The sequence below is a fragment of the Miscanthus floridulus genome, chromosome 14 (assembly GCF_019320115.1).
Source record: "Miscanthus floridulus cultivar M001 chromosome 14, ASM1932011v1, whole genome shotgun sequence".
In the NCBI taxonomy this organism is placed as follows: domain Eukaryota; kingdom Viridiplantae; phylum Streptophyta; class Magnoliopsida; order Poales; family Poaceae; genus Miscanthus; species Miscanthus floridulus.
In genome coordinates, this window is record NC_089593.1 from 8,270,366 (window position 1) to 8,281,738 (window position 11,373).

Consider the following 11,373-nt stretch of genomic DNA (forward strand, 5'->3'; position numbering starts at 1 on the left):
GTTTCACGTCTAAAAAGTATGGTTGATTAGCAGATAAGCTCGAGCGAACAGGCTGGCGGCCGAACTCCTCGGACGGCTCGTGTTCCGTTAGACTATTGAAAACAACGTCGTTCAACTTCCATCTCTCCCAAACAAAATCGTTGTTCAAATCAAGTACGCCTCCCTCATATTCCTCGATCTTATCCCAGTTGATAAAATTTTCCATGCGCGCGAAGAGGAAAAAATCAGTTTGGCACGAGATAAAATAAAATTTTCAGAGAGAAAATAGCGCATCAGTTAGCGGGAGCTGCATGGCGCGCGCCCCGCAGGCGGGAGAAGTTTTGCATGCGCATGCCGGAAACTGGAAGGGCAGATTTGCATGTGCATGCCTGGAAGCCGGAAGGCGTGACGGAGAAGCGTGAAACGCAGTTATTCAGAAGCGGAAACCGAACAGACTATCCTAGAAACGCGCAGTAATTAAGGTGCTCCTTGGTCTTGGATTTTTTTTTTTTTTTTTTTGGAGTTATATTGCTCCTGTCATCACATTCTACCACCTACTAACAGAGCTGGGATCTCCAAATACAGGAGATGACTCTGCCTATTACTGCTCGCTGACATCCATCCACACTCTACCCCTTCCTTCTCTCCAAGCCACACACAAGCAGGTTGGAGACCGCTACATATTCTTCTATAATAACGGGCATCAGCAGCCAACACAAATGTATGCTAATCAGAATCTGAGGCAATGTCTAGTATCAATCTTGGTCGAACTGAACCCCGCTGCTGCGGTGGTGAGAAAGGACCACATCTCTCTCCGGCGCGCTCATCTTCGTTTGAGCTTCCCACAAGTGAACCTGCACACAAGGAATTAAATTTTACATCTTCTTATAGGGACAAAAGAAGAGGCATGGTTACCAAATAAATTAGTAACTCAAAAGCGCCACAAGCCACAGATTCCAATACGTTTGGCAGTGCCAAAGTGGTGGTGATAAAATTGTAGCAACAACATCACAATTCAAATCATCTAAGCACAAGCATATATCAAGAAAAAGCATTGTAATGAACAGATAATAACAACAAATCACACAAAACCAAAAGGAGTGAAGACTTCTTCCATACCATCTAAAGCTGTTATTCTGTCTCCAGGATTGCTCCTTTTCTTAGATGCAATTTTGGCAGTAGTTAAATCTTCATCAGGGCCACTAGTGCTGGCACCTGTCTGTTTGTCAGAATGGACATCAACACATGTTTGAGTGTCCGCTCCCAGGTTAGCAAGACCCATGGCACTATCTCTTTCATTTGACAAACAAGGTTGCAATGCGCTATCATGTCCATCTTCCACTGGCACCGGGTTTGCTGCTACCGCCCCAGAAACTGGGCCTTGCTTAGGTTGATCATCGGCAGGGTAGTTTTCCACTTCACCTGGATTATCTGTCGCCTTTGTACTGGTATCAAGTATCTCGGAAGTAGGATCATCTCGGGGACTCCCAGGACATTCCCAAAAGGACAATCCCAGGTCACCAAAACCTTCTCTTAATGCAACAAATGAGCTTTCCTTTGGGCATACACCGGTTTGTTCGCTACACACTCCTAAATTTTCAGGTGTGTTGAGTGGAAACAGATTTCCAGTGTCATGCGTCGAGCCACAGTTCACAGCACCAGGAGACAACACCATGACATCATCATCATCTGAGTCACTCAAAACTATTATATCCTGCCCTGTTGATGCTGGAGGACCATTCTGATCTGAGGATGAAGAATCAAGATCATGGACATCGGTTGTAGGATCACCATTTGTTGCTGGCTCTAAATTATAACCTTCATTTGCAATGTTTGTATCACCAATATTGCTTGAGAGAGCGATGCACTTTTTGTTTTCATTGTATCTTGAATGGTCATTACCAGAAGACGGCACCAGATCAGCATCCCCTATCTTGCTAATTTCCCACTGGCCGTTGCTTTTTTTCCTAAGTCCCAACTTAAGACATCCGACCTCCTCAGACAGTGGCTCTTCTTTAACCTCATGCTTTACAATGCAAATTTCAGATTTGGCTGCTGTATCTGTGGCCACACAGAGAGTACCATCTGGTTGATGCCACTGTATAAGGTCCTTCAGTTCAGCTCTGCCCTTAACTCTCCAGGAACCATCAGGCTTGACATCAATTTCAGACGTATCATCTCCGCAACTTTTGATCTGTATCACCAACAAGCAACAAATCAGCAACAATACACACCTGAAAATGTAGACATGAAAAGTTGAAAACACTATTTCATCGCCACTATAAACTCACCAAAGAAGTGATGCGATTGAAGTAAGGATCAATTATTATGTTCTCTAGAGAGTAATTCTTCAGGCAAATTGGACATTGCCACTGCAAGCAAGGAAACGAAGTTTGATTTAGATAAAGATGAAACAAGATTCAATCAATATGGTCACGAAGATGAGGTAAATTTGTATTGGGTCCAAATAGTCAAACCTTCCTGGAACGTTGGTTTATTTCAATAAAAGCTTCTAAATCAAAACAACCCATGTGAGCACAGGGCTTGAACCTACCAGCAATCTGGATCCTTGAAGCAGTCATCTGTCACAAGATTAAAAAAACAGATCAAAAGAAAAAAAATGGGTGACGTTCTGTGAAGGAATGCAAAGAAAACTATGGCCCTTTGGCACAAGCTTAAACTCATGCACAAGTTGGTTTATGGAAAAAGCTATGAGAAGCAACTGCTGGGGAAAAAACTAAATGTTTGGCAACCTTTTCACTGATACTTTCCTATGGGACCCACATATTGACTTTAGTAGAAGGGGAGAGCTCATCCTCGTCGCCGCTCTTGCCCGTCCCTCTCGCTCAACCTTGGCCTCCGCTGTGCACAGCCGCCCTGACACAGCGTGCCCTATGGTGGCCAGCAGCGAACAGGCATGCCTCAGCTCAGCTTCTTCATGCTAGCAAGTAGCTTGTCCAACTGTCCACCATAAACTCACAAAACAAGTGCCTTCCTCTGCTCCAGAACTGCTGTCACCATCCACCTGGAATTCACCACTGCTCCTTGTTCTCCATCGACCAAACCAGATCAAGACCACCAGCCTCTGCATCTCTGTTTCTTTCCCATCGATTCAAGCAGCAACTCCACCACTTCATCGCTTTCTCACCCAGATAGGCAAAGTACCAGGGTGAGCTGCACCCAAATCAAGTCCGACTCCACTCCCAGTCACATACAAGCTCTACCCTTCCAATCTTTGCTCCTTTCTTCTTCCTAATCTGCAGATCGACACCACAAACACCAACCCACAACTTGAGCACAACCTCCTCTCAACTTCTCCTCCCTCCAATCCAAGCTTCAGCCCCAGGCACCAGCTCCTGCACCTGGACCACAGCAGCCAGAGTTCCAAGGTGCCCCCTTCAAGCCGCTGCGCCACTTTATGGTTGGGACGCGCCTCTGAGCTGCTGGTTGAACCTCAACACTGGAGGTGTGGCAATGTGCAGAGGTGGTAGAGGGGAGGCGCAGAGGGGAAGAAGGAGCAAGGCGGCCAAGAGGAAGTGGATGCGTAGCAGGGGGGCAGGGGGTGGTGGAAGAAGCAGGTATACTTTTTCTGCAAGCTGCTCACAAACCATGGCAAGGAGAATCGGGCTTTTACATGTAACAAAAGCAATGGAGAAGCGCTGCCCTGAAAAGTTTTGCATTTGTGAAGAGAAGTGGCTTTTTTATGAGAAGCGATGTTGCCACACAGGGCCTACCATCAAACATATTGTTCCAAATATGGTGGTCACGGATATTGACTTGGAGAAGGCTTATGATAAAATACCAAGGAATGCTATGTGGTGGGCTTTGGACAAACATAAAGTTCCAACGAAGAACGTCGGGCTCATTAAGGACATGTACAACAATGTTGTGACTAGAGTTCGAACAAGTGATGGAGACACGGATGACTTCCCGATTAGGATAGGACTATATCAAGGATCAGATTTGAGACCTTATTTGTTTGCCTTAGTGATGGATGAGGTCACAAGGGACATACAAGGGGACATACCTTGGTGTATGCTTTTCGCGGACGATGTAGTGCTAATTGATGAAAGCCGGACAGGAGTGAATCAGAAACTAGAGTTATGGCGGAAGACTTTGGAGTCCAAAGGTTTTAGACTCAGTAGAACTAAAACTGAGTATATAAGATGTGACTTCGGCACTACTACTCGGGAGGAGGAAGATATTAGTTTGGAAGGTCAAGTAGTGCCTAGGAAGGATACCTTTCGATATTTAGGATCAATGCTACAGAGAGACGGGGATATTGATGAAGATGTTAGCCATAGAATCAAAGCAGGGTGGATGAAGTGGCGGCAAGCATCTGGTGTCCTATGTGACAAAAGGGTACCACAGAAGCTAAAAGGCAAGTTTTATAAGACGGCGATTAGACCTGTTATGTTGTATGGTGCAGAATGTTGGCCTACGAAAAGACGACATGTTCAACAGATAAGTGTCGCGGAAATGCATATGTTGCGTTGGATTTGCGGTCATACAAGAAGGGATCGAGTTCGGAACGATGATATACGTGATAGATTAAGGGTAGCACCAATTGAAGAAAAGCTTGTCCAACACCGGTTGAGATGGTTTGGACATGTCCAACGGAGACCTCCAGAGGCACCGGTGCATAGTGGAATCCTAAGCCAGGATAGTAATGTGAAGAGAGGCAGAGGAATACCGAAGTTGACTTGGGTAGAGGCAATAAAAGGAGACTTGAAAAGGATGGAATATACCCAAAGACTTAGCCTTAGATAGGAGAAAGCAGCTATTCACGTGCCTGAGCCTTGATTGCTTCTGCTGGGTTTCAACTCTAGCCTACCATAACTTGTTTGGGACTTAAAGGCTTTGTCGTTGTTGTTGTTGATGGTAGTCACGGAAAAAGCATGTGCGTTAACAAAAATATAACATATATGGTGATCTTAGGATAAGTAACCCTAAGCCTCAAAAGTCATCAGCTCACAGCTGCAGCATAGAGAATAACTTCTGGTGGCAAATACTAATAATTGAACAAAATTTTGGCTTGAACAATATTACAATGTGTTAGACAGGCAGATGGGCCTAGAGCCCAGTATACACGGGCTTGTGCTGCAGCGGACCCTGAGTCCAGCACACACCTATAGGTTGAGTCGAAACAGGCAATGATATTGGTGATTGGTTCAGATTCTATATAAGCCAACCCTAGTTATCCTTGCCTATATGAACATGTATCATGTTTTCCCATATCTACTAATTCCATCAATCTCGCTTTCAATTTTGTCAGGTGTGATAGACATATCAGAGAAATTGGCCATTTTTATAAGCAGTCCATTAAGGATCTAAAGCATCCACAGTAATAGCCAGACTGCTTACAGGGCACCGAAGATTCACGGAGACAGAATCAGCCACAACTTCGATATCACTATCACTGTCTGCATTATTTGCCTCAGCTCCACCACCAACACAGCGACGCACACGAGCAAGGGCATCATCAAAATTTTCACCATCTTGTTCCTTTGGCACCAAATTTAGGACCTGCCCACTATCAAAGTTTCAAAAACTAGAAAGAATAAAAATGAAACAGGATTCAAGATTCAGGTGTTCAGCACTTTCTAGGTACCAGCTTGTGGCAGTAGTACTGTAGTAGTAATACAACCAGCCAGTTTATAGTCTTTTCCTGCTTTTTTTGGGGGTGCATGGGTGGGTGATCATCCTCTGATTAGTTTTTTCACTACAAAACACAGATCCTAACAAAGGGTAACAGGGAATTGGAATTTTGCTATAACACCAAACGTACAAGTTCCACATAGAATCTTTCTGGGCATATAAAACAGCTATCCTCCCAAGGTGGCAAGGCATTACAATGGAATTCACTTGAAAGATAATCAAAAGTCTAAGACTCCAAACATGGTAAGAATAAAAAAAGAACAGAAAGAAAAGCATCTCAATATTTGTGGTAGATAGAGGAGGGTAAAATAAAACTTCTAATATATTAAAAAGCACTGGACATGCCTAAGAACAATAAAAGCCATCTGAAAGTGTTTGCCGATGCCTATCCACTTTCTTAAAAGGCGCACATGAAGCACGGCTGATTCACATATCCTTGCCCAGTAAAATATGTGTCTTGAATCTTGAGAGTGCAGTGCTTAACAATGGACTATATACTAAAAATCCCACCTGTTCTAGAGATCTCCTCTTGGCAATTCTGATACCCAAACAGAAAGTACGAGAGTCATTTCTCGATAGAGAAATCTTGTTAGGTCCCTCCTTCAGGTAATCTGTTAACTGGGAACATTGAAATGTTCAGGGTCAAAAGGAGATATAATACACAATAGAAACTGTAGCTGATAAATGCAGGAAGATGATGTAAAAAAACGTCCAGTGCCTTAGCAAAAAACAAACATAATAACAAGCTTCAAAACAAAAAAGACTTACTAGTGGACCATCGTCTCTACCATTGGCCCCTAACTTTTGTTGGGGTTGCCTGTTAACCACCCTAACATAAATACCTGACAAAGTAAGAATTACCAACAGGAATAGTTCAGATATAGTATAATTGAACTTACTGTCAGAATAGCTACCAGAGCCTATATCATAACTACAGCTAGAAGGATGTAAAATATTATTTTTGCTAAACTGCAGGTATAAGTACAAGTACAAGCACAAGTCATAAACCATAGACTGAGGTGCATATACAAATCAACCCATAATAAGCCCCCCAAGAAAAGGAGAAAAGTATCACTGACGGTGCAACAAAAGATGAATCAGCTGTTATTTGGACTTAATCTGATTCAGACTGGGGTGTTTCTGCCTTTTCCTTTTGTTATACAGAAAATAGCACTTGGCATCCAACAAAGCAACACAGCTGCCAGAAGCATAGGTTCAGGCTCAAACGTCCAAGTAGTGGCAACAAAGTAAAACCAACCAGGTGTTACACAAATATTCAACAATTTACACAACAAATCGACTCCTAAAGAAGAAGAAAACAATAAAGAGTATTTTCCATTCTTTCCTTGTACACATTGTGAAAAATCAAACAGGTGGCACTTAACTAAGTTTTTTAACTCAATAAACATGTACCAAAATCCAATTAGAAAATATGACTCACTATACATAATAAGCCACTACATATACCATTAACTTGCATGTCAGAGTGTAAAGGCCAGTGCATCCTAAAAGGTACTTTGTCACTGAGAAGGATACACCAAACCTGCATAAGAAAAAAAAAATCGATTCGAACTCTAAGTAAATAACTGATACGAAAAGGTTGAACATAGTGGCTGCACATGAAACCCAAGGTAGGAAATCAATACACGCAGGTAATGGTGATTATTCCATGATGATCCTAAACAAACGTAATGGTCCAAGGAGAATGAAAAGAAAAAGAGGTGGAATTAACCTGAATATCGCATTCAGCTTGCTGTAGCATTTCTCTATTAGCTCTTGAAAGCTGAAAGCTTTTTGCGGTATACTGTACAGTATATGACCTGGGCATAAGCAAGAATCACAAAAGGCTATGCATATTCCTACTTAACTTTTATAACAAAATGAAGCAATTTGTTCAACCATTTTGTTGCTCGGGACTCATATATCAACATTGTTATCCAAAGTACAATTATCTCACGTTTCTTCCTATAAATAACAAGGAGTAAAGATGACTGCACAAATCATGTAAGCTACAGAATCAACACATAATGGAGGAGACTGTTCATTTTATGTCATCCAGCAAACAAAAGTAAAGCTCACATCATTCACATGTATTCATGCATTTTACAGATGTAAGAGCATCTCCAGCAGTTCCCCAATCTCATCCCTCATCCACATAAAACTGCCATATTGGGGGAGATGTGGTTGATTTGTTGCTCCAGCAGCTCCCCAACATGGTCCCATTTTTTTGGTAGTTAGCAATAAACTCCTCTTCTCCCCTCAAATAAAGGGGGAGTTGGATCTCCCCCAATACAGTGGGGCCCACAATAACTGCCACTTCTTCGGTTCTTCCTCTCTGCACAGCCATGGCGCTCGAGAAATCCGGCCGGGGGCAGGGCTGGGGGTGGCGCGGCCGGGCGGCACGGTCGCCGGGGCCGGTGAGCGCCTCTACGCGCGAGCAGGAAGGAGTTCGACCGCACGAGCGCCTCTACGCGTGTGGGAAGAAGACGACGCGAGGGAGAAAATGAAAGAAAAAAAATTGTAATGACATGTGGGTCCCATATATTGGGGGAGATTATTGGTAATCTGCTGGAGCATCTTCCCCAATAGTCTGAAAAAACAGTATTGGTGATCACCAATACCATCCTATTGGGGGGATGAATGGTGAGCTGCTGGAGATGCTCTAAAGCAACACATGTAAGGCTTGTTGGGGAAAGAGTACTCAGAGCAAAGAATATTGTCATCACATAAACAGAAGATAAAGCAAATGATTAACAGATAAGATCTGATGACGACTCGATATGGATATCCATTTCTAAAATTCTTAAAAGGATTAAGTTGCAATTACAGCAAAATGCCCAATCATGATACAATACCTTTTTCATGCTGTATCAAAGTAAATTTATCAAAGGAAGTTATTTTACTTATTAGAAAATTAGACAACATGGGGGTCTAGCAGTAACGATCAAAAAGGTTTCAACAGATAATTCAGAGGACGCAAGACAGAACTGATTTGTACCATCCAAAAACATCAATAAGTGTGCTTTGTGATGAAAGAATGGATAGCTCACCCGTCTGCTGCTACGGTAGAGGGTCCTATTAAGACAGGGAGTAACAGATGGTTCACGGTGACCCAAAAACTGCATGTTACAGTAGGAAACTATGTCAGAAATAATAGGTCACCTAATATTAGGACTAAGAAAATAATGCTTGTTACCTAAACAAGTAGAACAAGGAAGCACACAAAAAGGTCAAAAAAGAACGTTGCAAAGGATACATATTGATCAGATTTTAAATTTAGGCAAGAAGATTTTCGTAAGTGATTGATGCCACAGAATAACCAGCACAGACAAATGGCATAAGGTTGCGAATTAAAAGCAGTTAATCACATGGTCTCTTTGAGTTGAGGACAATATTGAAGTTGAAAACAACTTACGGATCAGCCCTGCTAAGTCGGCACACTTCACAATAAAAGCAGGAAGGTAATTCAGGAGAAATATTGTCTGCAGACTTCTCAGCATCGGGTATGATAACACAGCCAACATGTTGCCATATGTTGCATTGTGGATCAATACACTACAAGGAGCAAACAAATGATCAATGAAACAGAAATGTGTAGCGTAGCACATCTCATCAAGCACAAGAGCTACAAAAGTCTCCGAACAAAGCAAGTAATGCTACATTTCATAATAAAAGCTATAGGCTTCCAGTATAAAAGTGAAAGGCTGAGAGTGAGCTAGACCATCAAACTGCTTTGAAGTTTCAGAATATAAACAGTGAGATGCTTTGATGATTCAGAATGGACCAACAACAAATATCTGAAACCTTTATGGTTTGGCTGCAGGACATCAAATACTGTAGAAGAGTTAGAAAGGCAAATTTATCATAAGAATTTTACCTTAATCATGGAATCATTTGGCTTGGAGTCACCACAAGGGCAACGAACCTTAACTGCCTGAGCAGACTCATCTGGTTTCTTTTTATGCTTAACACCGTGTCCTGATCCGTGGCTCCTTGAGGGTGTTACAGTATTTGTAGGCTCTTGCATTTTTCTTGAAACAGGAAGCAAATCTATAGTTGTACAGGCAAGTCAATGTGAACAAAAAAAATATGGACTTACCTAAAAGTGTCCTCCACTATTTTCACCACCATTTTTGCTTTTGGTAAACCATTCGTTTCTGAGGCTACAAGAATAGAGCTGAAATTATTTCTCATGCTTGAAAAATAGTAATGCAAAACAATAAGTTTTGGAGACAAAGAATGGAACGTACCTTGATCTTGCTGACTGATCAATACTGCCATAACTCTGTCCACTAGATCCTGCAAAGCAAACCGGAAACACCAAGACCACCAGGGTCATAATAAGTGATAACTTACAAATCCCCCAAGAAAGAATACTAAAAGGCACATAGATGATTGTGTTGGTGAATTTCAGCATGTGCTTAAGCTATTAAAGATACTGGCCTTAAGAAACCGATGCCATTCCGATGTTTTTAACACAATAACATGGAGCACTGGGCAATGGATGTTGATTGTGAATACAGTCTGTAGAGGAGCTTGCAGTGGGCAAACCTGCTTCTTTCCTTGCTTTGAAAATCCAAGCTGATCCAGGACATCCTTGAGCTCTTTTATTCTGAAGTGGCTCAATTTGTGCTACAATGAAGCATTGGTAGAGCAAATGTTAGCAGGGCACATTATCTCAGGATCAAGAAATAGCAACGTATTGGAATCAACCAGATCCTATCCGACCAGCAAGGAATTTGGATACGAGCAGTTGATTAGGACGAAACAAAACATGGCAACTGTAAATGACATGGTGAAACAGTTTGGCGGGGATACTAAGCAGCTAGTACATTACTAGATTCTGGGCAAAACAGTGAGGCAGTGTTGAGGGAACTGAATTTGGGAGTGGTACATGCAATGAGCAGGCGAGTGGCACTAGGGTATGGGGGCCTGGGGGGGAACGAATCAAGTCGATCGAGGGCTCTAGGTAGCTCAACAAGAGCGAAAGGAGATGGAAGGGAGTCCGTACCTTGCAAGCGGCGAGCACGGGATCGTCTGGCGACGCCATGTTGGCAAGGAAGCAAGGTCTTGTTCCTCCAGGTCTGGCGGGCGGGAGGGCGGCGGAGTGGAATCGGGTCTTGGAGAGAAGAGTGGCGAGCCGCCCTACCTACCTCATCAGCAAAGGAGCCCTGGCCCCTAATTTTTTGCAGCGAGAACCGGGAGGCGGCGTGTGTGTTTTCTATCACAAACGCTGGCGGCGGCGGTGTTATGTGCGTGCGTGCGTCGAGTGGAGGAAGACGAAGGCACGCCCGAAGCTGTGTGGCCAACCACAGGTGGAGCGGTACGCGTTCTTGGGCTGCCTAAGTGCTTCGGCCCAAACTAGCTTAGTCTGAACCAACCCCCAAGCAGGCCTTGGTGTGACAGCCCATCACGTTCGTCTTCTGTTCGAGCGCCTTGGGCCTTGGGCCTTGGGCCTTGGGCTTTGGCCCTTGGCCCTTGGCTAATCGATCAGTTCTCCCTCTAACAGCTAATTGATCAGTTTTCTTTTTTCTGGAAGGCCCGAGGTGGCTGAAGCACTTGCATGTCGTGAATGCCTCGAACTGTGACTGCGCTAACGTAGCAAGGAGTATCCAAGGGGTTGGTTTCGGGAGCTATGGTCCTATCATCTTGGAGATCAAAAGAAGAATGCAAAGCTTAGCCAGAATTGATTTTGTCCATGAAGGGCGGCAATCGGATTTTGATGCGCATCAGTTA

At 43.3% G+C, this 11,373-nt stretch overlaps 1 protein-coding gene across 3 annotated transcripts; it reads right to left on the minus strand.

The window, feature by feature from the left end:
* Window positions 1-448: 448 nt before the first annotated feature.
* LOC136504487 (E3 SUMO-protein ligase SIZ2-like) lies at window positions 449-10,878 on the minus strand. Of its 3 annotated transcripts, none has more exons than XM_066499427.1 (16): window positions 10,649-10,878; window positions 10,189-10,269; window positions 9,888-9,936; window positions 9,737-9,800; window positions 9,515-9,668; window positions 9,053-9,192; window positions 8,688-8,756; window positions 7,370-7,457; window positions 7,105-7,180; window positions 6,406-6,479; window positions 6,148-6,255; window positions 5,344-5,505; window positions 2,457-2,561; window positions 2,271-2,351; window positions 1,099-2,173; window positions 450-833 (listed from the first exon to the last, which is right to left on the minus strand). In XM_066499427.1, exons 1-16 carry the CDS (start codon window positions 10,685-10,687, stop codon window positions 706-708), a joined length of 2,493 nt encoding a protein of 830 aa, XP_066355524.1. In that variant the 5' UTR covers window positions 10,688-10,878; the 3' UTR covers window positions 450-705. The 3 variants fall into 3 exon arrangements, with proteins under 3 accessions (XP_066355525.1, XP_066355524.1, XP_066355523.1); XM_066499426.1 differs by having other exon boundaries at window positions 10,081-10,269; XM_066499428.1 differs by lacking the exon at window positions 5,344-5,505 and having other exon boundaries at window positions 449-833; window positions 10,081-10,269.
* Window positions 10,879-11,373: the final 495 nt, after the last annotated feature.

Bases quoted from the DNA above. Each gene is read 5' to 3' on its own strand.
- LOC136504487 (XM_066499426.1), bottom strand. From the start codon at position 10,687: ATGGCGTCGCCAGACGATCCCGTGCTCGCCGCTTGCAAG. The intron at 9,193-9,514 runs GTAAAATTCTTA...TGCTCCTTGTAG, and splicing joins CAAATGATTCCATGATTAAG to TGTATTGATCCACAATGCAA. The intron at 5,506-6,147 runs GTGGGATTTTTA...GATAGTGGGCAG, and splicing joins AGAGGAGATCTCTAGAACAG to GTCCTAAATTTGGTGCCAAA.